Source organism: Oncorhynchus mykiss, chromosome 2, assembly GCF_013265735.2.
Source record: "Oncorhynchus mykiss isolate Arlee chromosome 2, USDA_OmykA_1.1, whole genome shotgun sequence".
Taxonomy (NCBI): Eukaryota; Metazoa; Chordata; class Actinopteri; order Salmoniformes; family Salmonidae; genus Oncorhynchus; species Oncorhynchus mykiss.
Window position 1 is genome coordinate 13,981,085 of NC_048566.1, and position 19,703 is coordinate 14,000,787.

Here is a 19,703-nt window from a genome sequence, read left to right on the forward strand (position 1 = left end):
AAAGCCTCTCTCTGCGTTGGCAGTATATTTTATATGGAAATCTTAAACTGAAAAAAAACAAACAGATTTGTAAATTTTAGCTCAATCTGAGCAAAAATGAGATTATCAGAATCGGTGTCAGTGACACTGAAAACATGACACAAACCCTCCACCCAGTTAAAACACACTTCAAATATATATATATATATATACACACACACATTTTCATTAATGTACAGATTTATTCTCATACCATCACAACAGAGTACTGTCTTCAGCTGTGCAACACACACAACAAATCATAAATAAACAATTAAAATAATTGTAGCTGATTTGGCCTGTCAAATGGACCAAAGCAGAGAGTATAACCTCTTGTAAAATAAAGAACGTGTAATAGAAAGAGCTGGCGATGTTAGCCTGTACCCGCTAGGTGCTGCGGTAGGTAGAGGACTTCTGTTGCCATCCATAGCACAGACAAAAACTCATTTGGAAAGCAACATCAATGAATTAGCTCCCGGTCCTAAAAATGCTGAAACAACTCCATCTCCTGGTTCATAAAGAAATAAACCTGGAATGGGTATGACTCAAATAACCCATTATCAACTGAACCTGCCTTTATAAACCTGGGAATTCAATTATATTTAATGTAAATGATTATCAAAACAAGCTTGTTAATTGAGTGATTCTGCATTGTGAAATAAAACCCAGGTATGTCTAGCTGTACCAAAACAAGGCCTCGGAGGCTTCTGGAAAGAGCACGAAGAGAAAAATGTGCTTAAAATGGCCACTTTTGACCCAAGACACAAGCAAAATGTATATGAACAGTGCATGTACAGTAAATGGTTGTCATGGAGATAAATATTTGCACTTAATTTACAGTGTGTAAAATAGAGGCAGAATATTAAAAGGCCCATTTTTTTTTATCTCAATATCAAATCATTTCTGGGTAACAAATAAGTACCTTAAAGTGACCTTCTTCAATCAAAAAGCAGTCAAAAACAAACTAAAATAGCTTCCTAGCAAGAGGAATTTCCTCAAGCTAAAATGTTGCTATGACTGTCTAGGAGTGGCTGAGTGGGGAGGGGAAAACTGAAAACCAGCTATTATTGGCATGTCATCAGGCAGGCCAAAACTCCATTCCACCAAAACAGGCTGGCATTTTTCAAACAGCTCTGACACTAAAAGAGCACTAATCATCATTTCACAGTACTATTCCAACCTCATAGTGTGAAAATATATATAAAACACAGGAAAAATAACATGTTTGACAGCACTGGACCAAATACCTCTGTGCCTTTCATTCAAGGCAAACAGTTAATTCCCTAAATGGAAAAAATAATGTAGGTTTGATACAGGGCAAGTGAAAGATTTTGGGGAGGCAGACCGTGGCTGGGAGGGTGGGGACTGGGATAGAATTAACTGTATAGTACTGCTTGATCACTGGGAAAATAAACTGCTGAGTGATGGTCCAAAACACAGAATGTCTCCAGGGGCAACTAAATAGATAGCCAGAGTGGAATTAAATGACGCCAAATGAAGGCCATCAGCCCTAATATGTGAGAAAAACCAAACCAAACGTATCTTCTGAAGAAAATGTATTATATTCATCCACCAAAATAACACGGTTTAGTGGTCAACTCTTCCTAAAGTCTATACCAAAACAAAAGTATGCTCACAATTATCAATCCTAAATTGGTTGGAAGTTGATGGTGAGATTGCTACTAGCATGAAAAGCTGGAATGCATGAAAGTAACATCTCTAGACTTCTACAAAGCTATGGTTAGCTACCTGCACTCGAAGCAAGGTGATGACGAATAAGAACAGTTACAAAATTCCATTTATGTTCATGAACCCCAAGACATGAATAGTTGCTCTACAAACAATTATGCTGTCCTTAATTGGTCTTAAAACCTAGACGTGAGTAGTTGATCTACGAGCAGTAACATTGTCCTCTCAGATCACGACACCATAGACATGAATAGTTGCCACATGAACAACAGTTACAATGTCTCATAAATAAATCCCCTCCTGAGTTCCTGGAGGATGGTACAGTCTGAAAGCAGCACGCCAATGCTTCTTGCAGGGGAGAGGTGGAGGGCAGGGGGGCACTGTAAGGTTGAGATCCTCTTCGCCCACTTCCAATCCATGACTGAACAGTGAATACCAGCGAGGGACAGCAACTGTTTGAGTTCTCTCTCCAGTCCCTGTGTTCAGACCAAATAACCATTGCATCCCATCTACATGTACCCCCCCACCCACAAACAACCCAGCCCCGCCCCCTCCTCTCCCCTATCTACTCTGTCACACAGAACGCAATGTGCGTCATACATCGTGGAAGGAGTCTTCTTCAGACACTGTGGTTCTCCTCTCCCTCACTGCTCTCCACCTCTCCACCCACTTTATGGCCTCAGAGACCATGCAGACAGAGGACGTGAGGCCCACCAGGAACAGCAGGTCTGGAAGGGAAGAAGAGATGGACTGTTACTACAGCACATATAAACCATCACCTCCATCACTAACAGACCAGGGTCCGTCCCAGAACAGGAGAGCTGATGTAGGGATCAGCCCCCCCCCCCCCGTCCATTCATTACGGCGGCAGGAAGCCGAGGTTAGAGCGTTGGGCCAGTAACCGAAAGGTCGCTGGTTTGAATACCGTGAAAAGTATGTCGCTGTGCCCTTGAGCAAGGCACTTACCTAATTTGCTCCCAGGGGCGCTGTACAATGGTTTCCATTTCACACTCGTGTGTAACAGGACAAATATAAGCACCCTCGAAATGATTGTGATCTAAAAAGGCTAAACTGATCCTAGACCAGAACTCCTATTCTGAGATGCTTTATGAATACAGGCCCTGAAAGCTTAGGTTTAATCTTTAGCTCAGTGGGCTAACATGTATTTCTTACCAAAGATGCTGAGGCTCTCTGTCTGGAAGACACTCTGCAGTGGAGGGAAGTAGATGACCGCCAGCTGGCCCATGATGGAACCCAGCACCGCGTAGCAGAACATCTTGTTACTGCACAGGCCCATCTCATGGACCATACGAGTCTGACAGACAGATAGCGAGAGAGACAGCGAAACAGAGACCGTCATCATGAATCAACAATAGATCCTAGGTGACATGTTTCTGCCCACTAATCTCTCAGATCCTTCATCCTGTACAGGGTACAGCAGAGCACCAACCTGTGAGCGTGAGCTGAGGGCGTTGAACATGTCGAAGAACACAAAACAGGTGAAGGTCATGGTGGTGTCTCTGGGAGTGATCAGATTGTCCTGCAGCTGAGAGGAGGAGAAACAAACACATTGATGGAAATAGAAGTCAACTGATACAGGAAATAGGTAGGGATTGGCTTCGATTCACTATTAAATGTGATCAGTGTGTTTTATTTTTTGGGTTCACACATTTATTAATCTGAAAACACACGTTCCACATCAAAAGTAAATCAGCAGACCGCGTCATTACAGTACACAGTAGACCGCGTCATTACAGTACACAGTAGACCGCGTCATTACAGCACACAGTAGACTGCGTCATTACAGCACACAGTAGACCTCGTCATTACAGTACACCGCGTCATTACAGTACACAGTAGACCGCGTCATTACAGTACACAGTAGACCGCGTCATTACAGCACACAGTAGACCGCGTCATTACAGTACACAGTAGACCGCGTCATTACAGTACACAGTAGACCGCGTCATTACAGTACACAGTAGACCGCGTCATTACAGTACACAGTTGACCGCGTCATTACAGTACACAGTAGACCGCGTCATTACAGCACACAGTAGACCGCGTCATTACAGCACACAGTAGACCGCGTCATTACAGTACACAGTAGACCGCGTCATTACAGCACACAGTAGACCGCGTCATTACAGCACACAGTAGACCGCGTCATTACAGTACACAGTAGACCGCGTCATTACAGCACACAGTAGACCGCGTCATTACAGCACACAGTAGACCGCGTCATTACAGCACACAGTAGACCGCGTCATTACAGCACACAGTAGACCGCATCATTACAGCACACAGTAGACCGCGTCATTACAGTACACAGTAGACCGCGTCATTACAGCACACAGTAGACCGCGTCATTACAGCACACAGTAGACCGCGTCATTACAGCACACAGTAGACCGCGTCATTACAGCACACAGTAGACCGCATCATTACAGTACACCGCGTCATTACAGTACACAGTAGACCGCGTCATTACAGTACACAGTAGACCGCGTCATTACAGCACACAGTAGACCGCGTCATTACAGCACACAGTAGACCGCGTCATTACAGCACACAGTAGACCGCGTCATTACAGTACACAGTAGACCGCGTCATTACAGTACACAGTAGACTGCGTCATTACAGCACACAGTAGACCGCGTCATTACAGCACACAGTAGACTGCGTCATTACAGTACACAGTAGACCGCGTCATTACAGTACACAGTAGACCGCGTCATTACAGTACACAGTAGACCGCGTCATTACAGTACACAGTAGACCGCGTCATTACAGTACACAGTAGGCCGCGTCATTACAGCACACAGTAGGCCGCGTCATTACAGTACACAGTAGACCGCGTCATTACAGTACACAGTAGACCGCGTCATTACAGTACACAGTAGACCGCGTCATTACAGTACACCGCGTCATTACAGTACACCGCGTCATTACAGCACACAGTAGACCGCGTCATTACAGCACACAGTAGACCGCGTCATTACAGCACACAGTAGACCGCGTCATTACAGCACACAGTAGACCGCGTCATTACAGCACACAGTAGACCGCGTCATTACAGTACACAGTAGACCGCGTCATTACAGTACACCGCGTCATTACAGTACACCGCGTCATTACAGCACACAGTAGACCGCGTCATTACAGCACACAGTAGACCGCGTCATTACAGCACACAGTAGACCGCGTCATTACAGCACACAGTAGACCGCGTCATTACAGCACACAGTAGACCGCGTCATTACAGCACACAGTAGACCGCGTCATTACAGCACACAGTAGACCGCGTCATTACAGCACACAGTAGACCGCGTCATTACAGCACACAGTAGACCGTGTCATTACAGCACACAGTAGACTGCGTCATTACAGTACAGAGTAGACCGCGTCATCACAGTACACAGTAGACCTCGTCATTACAGTACACCGCGTCATTACAGTAAACCGTAGACCGCGTCATTACAGTACACCGCGTCATTACAGTACACAGTAGACCGCGTCATTACAGTACACAGCAGACTGCGTCATTACAGTACAGAGTAGACCGCGTCATTACAGTACACAGTAGACCTCGTCATTACAGTACACCGCGTCATTACAGTACACAGTAGACCGCGTCATTACAGTACACAGCAGACTGCGTCATTACAGTACAGAGTAGACCGCGTCATTACAGTACACAGTAGACCTCGTCATTACAGTACACCGCGTCATTACAGTAAACCGTAGACCGCGTCATTACAGTACACCGCGTCATTACAGTACACAGTAGACCGCGTCATTACAGTACACAGCAGACCGCGTCATTACAGTACACAGCAGACCGCGTCATTACAGTACACAGCAGACCGCGTCATTACAGTTCACCGCGTCAATACAGTACACAGCAGACCGCGTCATTACAGTACACAGCAGATTGTAACAGGCCAGTCATACTACTACTGATTGTAACAGGCCAGTCATACTACTACTGATTGTAACAGGCCAGTCATACTACTACTGATTGTAACAGGCCAGTCATACTACTACTGATTGTAACAGGCCAGTCATACTACTACTGATTGTAACAGGCCAGTCATACTACTACTGATTGTAACAGGCCAGTCATACTACTACTGATTGTAACAGGCCAGTCATAATACTACTGATTGTAACAGGCCAGTCATAATACTACTGATTGTAACAGGCCAGTCATACTACTACTGATTGTAACAGGCCAGTCATACTACTACTGATTGTAACAGGCCAGTCATACTACTACTGATTGTAACAGGCCAGTCATAATACTACTGATTGTAACAGGCCAGTCATAATACTACTGATTGTAACAGGCCAGTCATACTACTGATTTGATAGAAGTTTGAATGATGAAGAACACTACTATGATTATAGCTACTTGCCTCTCTCCAGAAGACGAACAGGGTGCCGCATACGATGACGAGTGCCGACACCAGCACCTTGACTAACAGACTGCGTGTGAGGATGCTGTCCTGCACATTCCTCGGAGGCTTCCGTATGACATCCTTATCCACTGGCTCCACTCCCAGACTACGGATGACAGAGGATTACATGGATTTCCATCTACGGTAATTACCACTAACTATTTTTACACAAAGGATCAGTAATTGTGACTTTAAATCTGGTAGATTTAAATATGAAAGCAGCACGTAGCCTAGTGGTTTGAGATTTGGGCCAGTAAGCGAAAGCTCGCTAGTTTGAGTTCCCGAGCTGACAAGGTGAAAAAAAAAAATCTGTTGATGTGCCCTAATTGCTCCAGGGTTACCGTTGATAATGGCTGACCCTGGCCGTGACCCCACTCTCCGAGGGTTGGGATATGCAAAAAATACATTTCCATTTCACACAAATGCGTATAATACACACTTGTGTGAAACAGGACAGATATAAATCACCCACCAAATTCTTAAATTATTATTATATAAAATCTTGTGAAACTGAAACAAGACCATTTTCATGACAAAAGAATACAGTTCCCATAATGCTTTGTGTTGTCTCACCTCTGAGCGGGAGGTCCGTCCATGATGATGTTGATCCACAGGATCTGCATGGCGTTCAGAGGGTTGGGGAAGTTCATCAGCGTTGCCAGGGAGATGAGGGTGAGCGCTGCAATGCTCCTAGGAAACACAATAATGCCAATTTAATAATATTTACAAGAAAGTGGCCCATATAGCATTGTTTCAAGGAATCTCTTTATCAAAAAGGTAGCTCTCCATCACTCACGTGCTTAGCTGGAAGCGGACAAAGTTTTTAATGTTGTTGTAAATGCCTTTCCCTTCCTCGATGGCAGACCTAGGACGAAACAGAATGACAGAAATATAACTCATTTAGCTAAAGACACATTTCTCGAAATCATGATGGCTTTGAAGACCAAAATAATGAACAAACTGGGTAACATTATAAAGTGTTACTGCAAACTGTTTCCTCACAAGATGGTCTGAAAGTCATCGTCCACTAGGATCATGTCTGCTGCCTCTTTACAAACGTCAGTGCCAGTCTGGCCCATGGCAACGCCGATGTCTGCTGCTTTCAGCGCTACGGCATCATTCACACCATCACCCGTCATCGCCACCACAGCACCAATGTTCTGGAGAGACTGGAATGAGAGGGAGCGAGCAGATAGAAGTCAACCCTTGTAATAAATCCACATTATAGTCATGAATTAAACTCCTGAAAGAACACAACAGTTTTTAGTTAATGAATCGAGTTCCCTGATCTTGGTTGAACTCATTCCTTTAGATTAAAGGGATCTGAAATGATGGAGTGTATTTTCTAATAATTGTGTGATTTTCATTTTCTTCACTAGCACTCGCAACACTAGCGACTGGAAAACTACCAGGTATACCGTAGACACTTCCCCGTGACTGAATGTCACAAATTGAGGTGGGAGTTTCTAGAGACTTCCCAGGGCTTTGGAGCCACATGCTGCCAGGCCAGGCTCTGCCTACGCAGAACGGGCATTCACACATCATCTCATGCCAGCTGGCTGACACTTGGCTGGGTTCTCACCTTGACTATCTTCAGCTTGTGTCTGGGGCTGGCCCGGTAGAACACCACGATCTGGAGGAGGCAGAGACATCACCCTGTTAACCCAGCCCTGTTGGACATCACCCTGTTCACCCAGCCCTGTTAGACATCACCCTGTTCACCCAGCCCTGTGATAGTGAGTGATATCAGCAAGAGCAGCGTGTGGGTTTCTCTGTTTCTTGATGCGAACATAATGAAGGTATTCAATTCAAATCCAACAACTTAAATTGTCCACTTAGGACAATTACTATGTGAAGCCGGTACACTCTGTACTATTTAAAGAATAAGGATTGTGAGTCGGAGAAAGTCACAGTGTATTAGAGCCTGCGTTTGTTGATATGTTCCTACCCTGGGCACCATCTGAGACAGCTGTTGGAGGTCCATCTGGTCCACCTCCTCTCCAGACAGAGACTGGGAGCCCTTGGTGTAGATTCCCAGACGGCCCGCTGAGGACACACAAGGACACACACGCACGGTCAGATATTGCATCCCCATTTCATCATACGTTCTTGCAAAAAATGTATCTCGGAGGTTGCAAGAGGGAGATTACAAGTTACAAGTGGGGGGAGATTACAAAAGGGAGATTACAAATTACAAGAGAGAGATTACTAAAGGGAGATTATAAATTACAAGAGGGACAGAGAGATGAAGATAGAGAGGAAAAAAGTGCGCCTCACCTATGGACACAGCGGTCTCCTGGGAGTCTCCAGTGATCATCTTGATGGCCACTCCTGAGCTGATGAGCGTGCCCACAGCCTCTTTGACCCCTGACCTGGGCGGATCGATGATGCCCACCAGGCCCAGGAACGACAGGTTGCCCATTTCCGAACCCGACGCAAAAGCCAGAACTGCACCGGAAAACAAGACAGAAGATTACATTGTTGTTACTTTAGCGACCCCGAAGGAGAAAAAAAGGTAGGGCTTTACTTGGAATCGGGAATGACACCAACCCCCCTTTACCTCTGAGGCCTGAGGATCCCATGTAACTCTTCTGCTGCTGGTAGAGCTCCCTCTGCTGGTGGTTGAGAGGTAGTGTTGCACCTTTGCTGTGGTAGTAGCTACAGAATCGGATGACCTGCTCGTAAGCCCCCTTCATGTAATACACACCTGGCTGGTCCTGAGGTAACACATCATCAAGGACAGAAAACACCATGACACATTCATCACACTGAACCGCGTCGGACAACACTACTACAGATAAAATGGCTCTTCGCTGTGTCCATGTTACGTAGAAGAGACAGTGAATGTGGAAAGGAGTAAGGGTGTTGGCGCTCTGGACTGACTGACCTGCTGAGTGCGGTGGACACAGCGGACGGCCATCCACTTCTGTTCTGAACTGAAAGGGTTTTCCTCCAGACGTACATACTCCTGCTGCTGCCCTTCTAGACCCATCTGCAGGGAACGTACTTTAGTGACTGGCTTCTGTTCATCTTTGTGTGTGTGTGTGTGCCAGAGAGAGTGAGCATGTAATAGTTTCTCCCTCTGCGGACTGGTTAGTTTTCTAGTCACACCTGTAGGAGTGTGTATTCTCGTTGGTGACACACAGTCATCGAACCGAGTCTGGAAGTGTCTCACCCACATACATACGCGCACACACACACACACACACACACACACACACACACACACACACACACACACACACACACACACACACACACACACACACACACACACACACAGAGTGAAGAGCTACAAGCATTTGGGTCTTTAATCTGTCACTAGTTTGGGCATTTCCATCTCCAATTGTAATAATGATGCATTGTCAAGTCCCACACTGTTACCAAGGCAGTCGCTACCACAGGGCATGAAACTTGGTCCTGCTAGTCTACTGCTTTTGTCTGTGATACTGTGTTAATAATCTGAAGGGGTCTCGCAGACACACATATTTATTTAACCTTTATTTAACTAGGCAAGTCAGTTAAGAACAAATTCTTATTTACAATGACGGCCAACCGGAAGGCAAAAGGCCTCCTGCGGGGACGGGGGCTGGGATTAAAAATAAAAAAAATAGGACAAAACACACGTCACGACAAGAGAGACAACACAGCATATAACCCCTATGTGTTAATAATCTGAAGGGCTCTCACAGACACACATATAACCCCTGTGTGTTAATAATCTGAAGGGCTCTCACAGACACACATATAACCTCTGTGTGTTAAATAATCTGAAGGGCTCTCACAGACACACATATAACCCCTGTGTGTTAATAATCTGAAGGGCTCTCACAGACACACATATAACCCCTGTGTGTTAATAATCTGAAGGGCTCTCACAGACACACATACAACCCCTGTGTGTTAATAATCTGAAGGGCTCTCACAGACACACATAACACCCCTGTGTGTTAATAATCTGATGGGCTCTCACAGACACACATATAACCCCTGTGTGTTAATAATCTGAAGGGCTCTCACAGACACACATATAACCCCTGTGTGTTAATAATCTTAAGGGCTCTCAGACACACATATAACCCCTGTGTGTTAAATAATCTGAAGGGCTCTCACAGACACACATATAACCCCTGTGTGTTAATAATCTGAAGGGCTCTCACAGACACACATATAACCCCTGTGTGTTAATAATCTGAAGGGCTCTCACAGACACACATACAACCCCTGTGTGTTAATAATCTGAAGGGCTCTCACAGACACACATAACACCCCTGTGTGTTAATAATCTGATGGGCTCTCACAGACACACATATAACCCCTGTGTGTTAATAATCTGAAGGGCTCTCACAGACACACATATAACCCCTGTGTGTTAATAATCTTAAGGGCTCTCAGACACACATATAACCCCTGTGTGTTAATAATCTGAAGGACTCTCACAGACACGGATATAACCCCTGTGTGTTAATAATCTGAAGGGCTCTCAGACACACATATAACCCCTGTGTGTTAATAATCTGAAGGACTCTCACAGACACGGATATAACCCCTGTGTGTTAATAATCTGAAGGACTCTCACAGACACGGATATAACCCCTGTGTGTTAATAATCTGAAGGACTCTCACAGACACGGATATAACCCCTGTGTGTTAATAATCTGAAGGGCTCTCAGACACACATATAACCCCTGTGTGTTAATAATCTGAAGGACTCTCACAGACACGGATATAACCCCTGTGTGTTAATAATCTGAAGGACGCTCACAGACACGGATATAACCCCTGTGTGTTAATAATCTGATGGGCTCTCACAGACACACATATAACCCCTGTGTGTTAATAATCTGAAGGACTCTCACAGACACGGATATAACCCCTGTGTGTTAATAATCTGAAGGGCTCTCAGACACACATATAACCCCTGTGTGTTAATAATCTGAAGGACTCTCACAGACACGGATATAACCCCTGTGTGTTAATAATCTGAAGGACGCTCACAGACACGGATATAACCCCTGTGTGTTAATAATCTGATGGGCTCTCACAGACACACATATGACCCCTGTGTGTTAATAATCTGAAGGGCTCTCACAGACACACATACAACCCCTGTGTGTTAATAATCTGAAGGGCTCTCACAGACACACATAACACCCCTGTGTGTTAATAATCTGATGGGCTCTCACAGACACACATATAACCCCTGTTTGTTAATAATCTGAAGGGCTCTCACAGACACACATATAACCCCTGTGTGTTAATAATCTGAAGGACTCTCACAGACACGGATATAACCCCTGTGTGTTAATAATCTGAAGGGCTCTCAGACACACATATAACCCCTGTGTGTTAATAATCTGAAGGACTCTCACAGACACGGATATAACCCCTGTGTGTTAATAATCTGAAGGACTCTTACAGACACGGATATAACCCCTGTGTGTTAATAATCTGAAGGGCTCTCACAGACACACATAACACCCCTGTGTGTTAATAATCTGATGGGCTCTCACAGACACACATATAACCCCTGTTTGTTAATAATCTGAAGGGCTCTCACAGACACACATATAACCCCTGTGTGTTAATAATCTGAAGGACTCTCACAGACACGGATATAACCCCTGTGTGTTAATAATCTGAAGGGCTCTCAGACACACATATAACCCCTGTGTGTTAATAATCTGAAGGACTCTCACAGACACGGATATAACCCCTGTGTGTTAATAATCTGAAGGACTCTCACAGACACGGATATAACCCCTGTGTGTTAATAATCTGAAGGGCTCTCAGACACACATATAACCCCTGTGTGTTAATAATCTGAAGGACTCTCACAGACACGGATATAACCCCTGTGTGTTAATAATCTGAAGGACTCTCACAGACACACATAACGCTTGTGTGTGCTTACTGTTTTGTGGCCAGGGTGCTAACGGCGTCGGCTAGCAATGTAATGTGTATATATATGTATGTATGTATGTATGTATGTATGTGTGTATGTATGTATGTATGTATGTATGTATGTGTACCTTCATGGCCAGGGCGATGAGGGCCCCCTCAGTGGGGCGTCCCATCAGGGTGTTGTTCCTGATGACAGCATCATTGCATATGCAACCAGCCTATCAGAGAGCAGAAGGACAGGTGGTTATGACATCAGATGCTAGCCCAGATCCTTTACACATGCCGTCGTAGAGGGACAGTTCACCACATGTTCTGTGTCTCTCCAGCGGTATTAAATGAGTGCAGACCAAGTCGTCACTTCAGAGTATTGAGATTTACCACAATGAGCACGTATCTGTCCCAGTTTCTCACCTCTACAATCTTGCTGACGGAGATGTTTGAGAAGCCGTGGATCTCCTCCCCGTGCAGTAACACCTCCCCAGCTCCGTTGTAACCCACGCCTGTCACCTGGCAGAGAGGACAACATGGAGGACACAGCAAAACAATGAAGATCAACAAACATCCCCCCAAAATATTTTTGATGTAAACCCTCATTTCACAAGATAAATTGACTGTGAACACATTCTGATTTACGGTAAGGACCTTGCCAGATGACTAAATAACAGTCCTAAACTAGGCAGGAGGAACTAGCCTCACACACAGTGTACCTCAACATGAAGTCCATCGGCGGTGAACAGGTGAGTGACGGTCATCTCGTTCTTGGTCAGAGTCCCCGTCTTGTCTGAGCAGATGACGTTGCAGCAGCCTGGATGATGGAGGAAGTGATGGGGTCAAATTAAACTAGACACACACACACACACACACACCAAACTGAGTGTTAAAGGCAGAGCTCGGCTCATTTCACCTCCGCCAGACCCTACCAAGTGTCTCCACGATGGGCAGCTTCTTGATAATTGCCCTCTTCTTGACCATCCTCATCACTCCGAGGGCCAAGGTGACCGTCACCACGATGGGTAGACCCTCGGGGATGGCTGCCACCGCCAGGCTGGGGTAAGAGGGGAGGAAGGAGACGAGAGCGGAAAACAGTCTTTACTTGAAGAGAGTGCACAGTGTGTACATTGGTATTCCTACCAACTTTATTCACAACACCTCACTTCACCTTCCAGGTGTGAGAAAAGAACACTTTCACTGTAATGTAAATACAGGTTAACAAGGTTAGCTGCTCACCCCGAGGTACTGACGGTGCAAAGAAGAGATATGGAACGATAAAATCTCTGATCTCTTGATAAAATCACTGTCTTGCTAAAATCACCACAATGACGTGACCCCAATTGTGTGGCTGTATTAAATTGTTTTCTTTACTTAAAAAAAAAAACAAAATGCACTGACATGACAGTGTAATCTTAACCCTTACACTACTGCGCTCACCTCCGTATCCAGGCACATGACAACAACCATCAAATCCCCCATTACTCTCTGCTAACCTACTCAGATGTCACACTGAATAAATGAGTGTTATCAAAAGATCTTGCACATGGCATTCTACCCTGGGGAACACTAAACATACTGTGTTGTTGGATTAGACGTCTATGGGAGAGAATATGCCCATATATTGGGATATGTTGACAACGACAGAAACAACGGCAACACATCTTTTATACAAACACTGTACTATTTGCATATATGGAATATACAAATTGGGGCTCACCTGACACCGATGGTGAACATGTCTAATAAGCGTTTCCCCTGGAGCCAACCAACCAGCATGATCACCCCTGAAACCCACGGCAACACTCATTAGTGGTGGTTAGCCATGTACTGGCTGGGAGCATTAACACTATATAGACGGCATTAACACTATATAGACGGCATTAACACTATATAGACAGTATTAACACTATATAGACAGTATTAACACTATATAGACAGTATTAACACTATATAGACATCATTAACACTATATAGACATCATTAACACTATATAGACAGTATTAACACTATATAGACAGCATTAACACTATATAGACAGCATTAACACTATATAGACAGTATTAACACTATATAGACAGCATTAACACTATATAGACAGCATTAACACTATATAGACAGCATTAACACTATATAGACATCATTAACACTATATAGACAGTATTAACACTATATAGACAGTATTAACACTATATAGACAGTATTAACACTATATAGACAGCATTAACACTATATAGACAGTATTAACACTATATAGACATTAACCGTCTGGGAGCATTAACACTATATAGACAGCATTAACACTATATAGACATCATTAACACTATATAGACATCATTAACACTATATAGACATCATTAACACTATATAGACAGCATTAACACTATATAGACAGCATTAACACTATATAGACAGTATTAACACTATATAGACGGCATTAACACTATATAGACAGTATTAACACTATATAGACAGTATTAACACTATATAGACAGCATTAACACTATATAGACAGTATTAACACTATATAGACAGTATTAACACTATATAGACAGTATTAACTCTATATAGACAGTATTAACACTATATAGACAGCATTAACACTATATAGACAGTATTAACACTATATAGACATTAACCGTCTGGGAGCATTAACACTATATAGACATCATTAACACTATATAGACAGCATTAACACTATATAGACAGCAGTAACACTATATAGACAGCATTAACACTATATAGACAGTATTAACACTATATAGACAGTATTAACACTATATAGACAGCATTAACACTATATAGACATCATTAACACTATATAGACAGCATTAACACTATATAGACAGCAGTAACACTATATAGACATCATTAACACTATATAGACAGCATTAACACTATATAGACATTAACCGTCTGGGAGCATTAACACTATATAGACAGCAGTAACACTATATAGACATCATTAACACTATATAGACAGTATTAACACTATATAGACAGCATTAACACTATATAGACAGCATTAACACTATATAGACAGCAGTAACACTATATAGACAGCATTAACACTATATAGACAGTATTAACACTATATAGACATCATTAACACTATATAGACAGCATTAACACTATATAGACATCATTAACACTATATAGACAGCATTAACACTATATAGACAGTATTAACACTATATAGACAGCATTAACACTATATAGACAGTATTAACACTATATAGACATTAACCGTCTGGGAGCATTAACACTATATAGACAGTATTAACACTATATAGACAGCATTAACACTATATAGACAGCATTAACACTATATAGACAGCAGTAACACTATATAGACATTAACCGTCTGGGAGCATTAACACTATATAGACAGTATTAACACTATATAGACAGCATTAACACTATATAGACAGTATTAACACTATATAGACATTAACCGTCTGGGAGCATTAACACTATATAGACAGTATTAACACTATATAGACAGTATTAACACTATATAGACGGCATTAACACTATATAGACAGTATTAACACTATATAGACGGCATTAACACTATATAGACATCATTAACACTATATAGACAGTATTAACACTATATAGACATCATTAACACTATATAGACAGCATTAACACTATATAGACAGCATTAACACTATATAGACAGTATTAACACTATATAGACAGCATTAACACTATATAGACATCATTAACACTATATAGACATCATTAACACTATATAGACAGTATTAACACTATATAGACAGCATTAACACTATATAGACATCATTAACACTATATAGACAGCATTAACACTATATAGACAGCATTAACACTATATAGACATCATTAACACTATATAGACAGCATTAACACTATATAGACAGCATTAACACTATATAGACAGCATTAACACTATATAGACAGCAGTAACACTATATAGACAGCATTAACACTATATAGACAGTATTAACACTATATAGACAGTATTAACACTATATAGACAGTATTAACACTATATAGACAGCATTAACACTATATAGACAGTATTAACACTATATAGACATTAACCGTCTGGGAGCATTAACACTATATAGACAGTATTAACACTATATAGACAGCATTAACACTATATAGACAGCATTAACACTATATAGACAGCATTAACACTATATAGACGGCATTAACACTATATAGACGGCATTAACACTATATAGACAGTATTAACACTATATAGACAGCAGTAACACTATATAGACGGCATTAACACTATATAGACAGCATTAACACTATATAGACAGCATTAACACTATATAGACAGTATTAACTGGCTGGGAGCATTAACACTATATAGACAGCAGTAACACTATATAGACAGCATTAACACTATATAGACAGCATTAACACTATATAGACAGTATTAACACTATATAGACAGCAGTAACACTATATAGACAGTATTAACACTATATAGACAGTATTAACCGTCTGGGAGCATTAACACTATATAGACAGCATTAACACTATATAGACATCATTAACACTATATAGACATCATTAACACTATATAGACAGCATTAACACTATATAGACAGCATTAACACTATATAGACGGCATTAACACTATATAGACAGTATTAACACTATATAGACAGCAGTAACACTATATAGACGGCATTAACACTATATAGACAGCATTAACACTATATAGACAGCATTAACACTATATAGACAGTATTAACTGGCTGGGAGCATTAACACTATATAGACAGCAGTAACACTATATAGACAGCATTAACACTATATAGACAGCATTAACACTATATAGACAGTATTAACACTATATAGACAGCAGTAACACTATATAGACAGTATTAACACTATATAGACAGTATTAACCGTCTGGGAGCATTAACACTATATAGACAGCATTAACACTATATAGACATCATTAACACTATATAGACATCATTAACACTATATAGACAGTATTAACACTATATAGACAGCATTAACACTATATAGACATCATTAACACTATATAGACAGCAGTAACACTATATAGACAGCATTAACACTATATAGACAGTATTAACACTATATAGACAGTATTAACACTATATAGACAGCATTAACACTATATAGACAGTATTAACACTATATAGACGGTATTAACACTATATAGACGGTATTAACACTATATAGACAGTATTAACACTATATAGACAGTATTAACACTATATAGACAGCATTAACACTATATAGACAGCATTAACACTATATAGACATCATTAACACTATATAGACAGCATTAACACTATATAGACAGCATTAACACTATATAGACGGCATTAACACTATATAGACAGCATTAACACTATATAGACAGCATTAACACTATATAGACAGCAGTAACACTATATAGACAGCATTAACACTATATAGACAGTATTAACACTATATAGACAGTATTAACACTATATAGACAGCATTAACACTATATAGACAGTATTAACACTATATAGACGGTATTAACACTATATAGACGGTATTAACACTATATAGACAGTATTAACACTATATAGACAGCATTAACACTATATAGACAGTATTAACACTATATAGACAGTATTAACACTATATAGACAGCATTAACACTATATAGACAGTATTAACACTATATAGACAGCATTAACACTATATAGACATCATTAACACTATATAGACAGCAGTAACACTATATAGACAGCATTAACACTATATAGACAGTATTAACACTATATAGACAGTATTAACACTATATAGACAGCATTAACACTATATAGACAGTATTAACACTATATAGACGGTATTAACACTATATAGACGGTATTAACACTATATAGACAGTATTAACACTATATAGACAGTATTAACACTATATAGACAGCATTAACACTATATAGACAGCATTAACACTATATAGACATCATTAACACTATATAGACAGCATTAACACTATATAGACAGCATTAACACTATATAGACGGCATTAACACTATATAGACAGCATTAACACTATATAGACAGCATTAACACTATATAGACAGCAGTAACACTATATAGACAGCATTAACACTATATAGACAGTATTAACACTATATAGACAGCAGTAACACTATATAGACAGCATTAACACTATATAGACAGTATTAACACTATATAGACATCATTAACACTATATAGACATCATTAACACTATATAGACAGCATTAACACTATATAGACAGCATTAACACTATATAGACAGTATTAACACTATATAGACATCATTAACACTATATAGACATCATTAACACTATATAGACAGCATTAACACTATATAGACAGCATTAACACTATATAGACAGCATTAACACTATATAGACAGTATTAACACTATATAGACAGCATTAACACTATATAGACAGCATTAACACTATATAGACAGCATTAACACTATATAGACAGTATTAACACTATATAGACAGCATTAACACTATATAGACAGCATTAACACTATATAGACAGCATTAACACTATATAGACAGCATTAACACTATATAGACAGCATTAACACTATATAGACAGTATTAACACTATATAGACATCATTAACACTATATAGACATCATTAACACTATATAGACAGCATTAACACTATATAGACAGTATTAACACTATATAGACAGTATTAACACTATATAGACAGCATTAACACTATATAGACATCATTAACACTATATAGACAGCATTAACACTATATAGACATCATTAACACTATATAGACAGTATTAACACTATATAGACAGCATTAACACTATATAGACATCATTAACACTATATAGACAGTATTAACACTATATAGACAGCATTAACACTATATAGACAGTATTAACACTATATAGACATTAACCGTCTGGGAGCATTAACACTATATAGACAGCAGTAACACTATATAGACAGTATTAACACTATATAGACAGCATTAACACTATATAGACAGCATTAACACTATATAGACATTAACCGTCTGGGAGCATTAACACTATATAGACAGCATTAACACTATATAGACAGTATTAACACTATATAGACATTAACCGTCTGGGAGCATTAACACTATATAGACATCATTAACACTATATAGACAGTATTAACACTATATAGACAGCATTAACACTATATAGACAGCATTAACACTATATAGACAGCAGTAACACTATATAGACAGTATTAACACTATATAGACAGTATTAACACTATATAGACATTAACCGTCTGGGAGCATTAACACTATATAGACAGCAGTAACACTATATAGACAGCATTAACACTATATAGACAGTATTAACACTATATAGACATTAACCGTCTGGGAGCATTAACACTATATAGACAGCAGTAACACTATATAGACAGCATTAACACTATATAGACAGTATTAACCGTCTGGGAGCATTAACACTATATAGACAGCATTAACACTATATAGACAGTATTAACACTATATAGACAGCATTAACACTATATAGACAGCAGTAACACTATATAGACGGCATTAACACTATATAGACAGTATTAACACTATATAGACAGTATTAACACT

General features: G+C 40.5%; 1 protein-coding gene across 4 annotated transcripts in view; it reads right to left on the bottom strand.

Annotated features, from left to right (window-relative positions):
* Positions 1–201: 201 nt before the first annotated feature.
* The window catches only part of LOC110534084 (calcium-transporting ATPase type 2C member 1), a 46,593-nt gene continuing 27,091 nt past the window's right edge, over positions 202–19,703 (bottom strand). For all 4 annotated transcript variants that reach the window (XM_036961932.1, XM_036961937.1, XM_036961933.1 and 1 more), the window contains exons 10-26: positions 13,780–13,846; positions 12,992–13,116; positions 12,779–12,876; positions 12,483–12,578; positions 12,200–12,289; positions 9,055–9,159; positions 8,728–8,884; positions 8,445–8,615; positions 8,116–8,213; positions 7,750–7,800; positions 7,170–7,336; positions 6,964–7,032; positions 6,741–6,857; positions 6,126–6,273; positions 3,158–3,253; positions 2,881–3,022; positions 202–2,435 (exon numbers count right to left, since the gene is read on the bottom strand). In XM_036961932.1, coding sequence (XP_036817827.1) covers positions 2,302–2,435; positions 2,881–3,022; positions 3,158–3,253; positions 6,126–6,273; positions 6,741–6,857; positions 6,964–7,032; positions 7,170–7,336; positions 7,750–7,800; positions 8,116–8,213; positions 8,445–8,615; positions 8,728–8,884; positions 9,055–9,159; positions 12,200–12,289; positions 12,483–12,578; positions 12,779–12,876; positions 12,992–13,116; positions 13,780–13,846 — 1,931 coding nt within the window. In that variant the 3' untranslated portion in view covers positions 202–2,301. The remainder of the gene's footprint in view (positions 2,436–2,880; positions 3,023–3,157; positions 3,254–6,125; positions 6,274–6,740; positions 6,858–6,963; positions 7,033–7,169; positions 7,337–7,749; positions 7,801–8,115; positions 8,214–8,444; positions 8,616–8,727; positions 8,885–9,054; positions 9,160–12,199; positions 12,290–12,482; positions 12,579–12,778; positions 12,877–12,991; positions 13,117–13,779; positions 13,847–19,703) is intronic.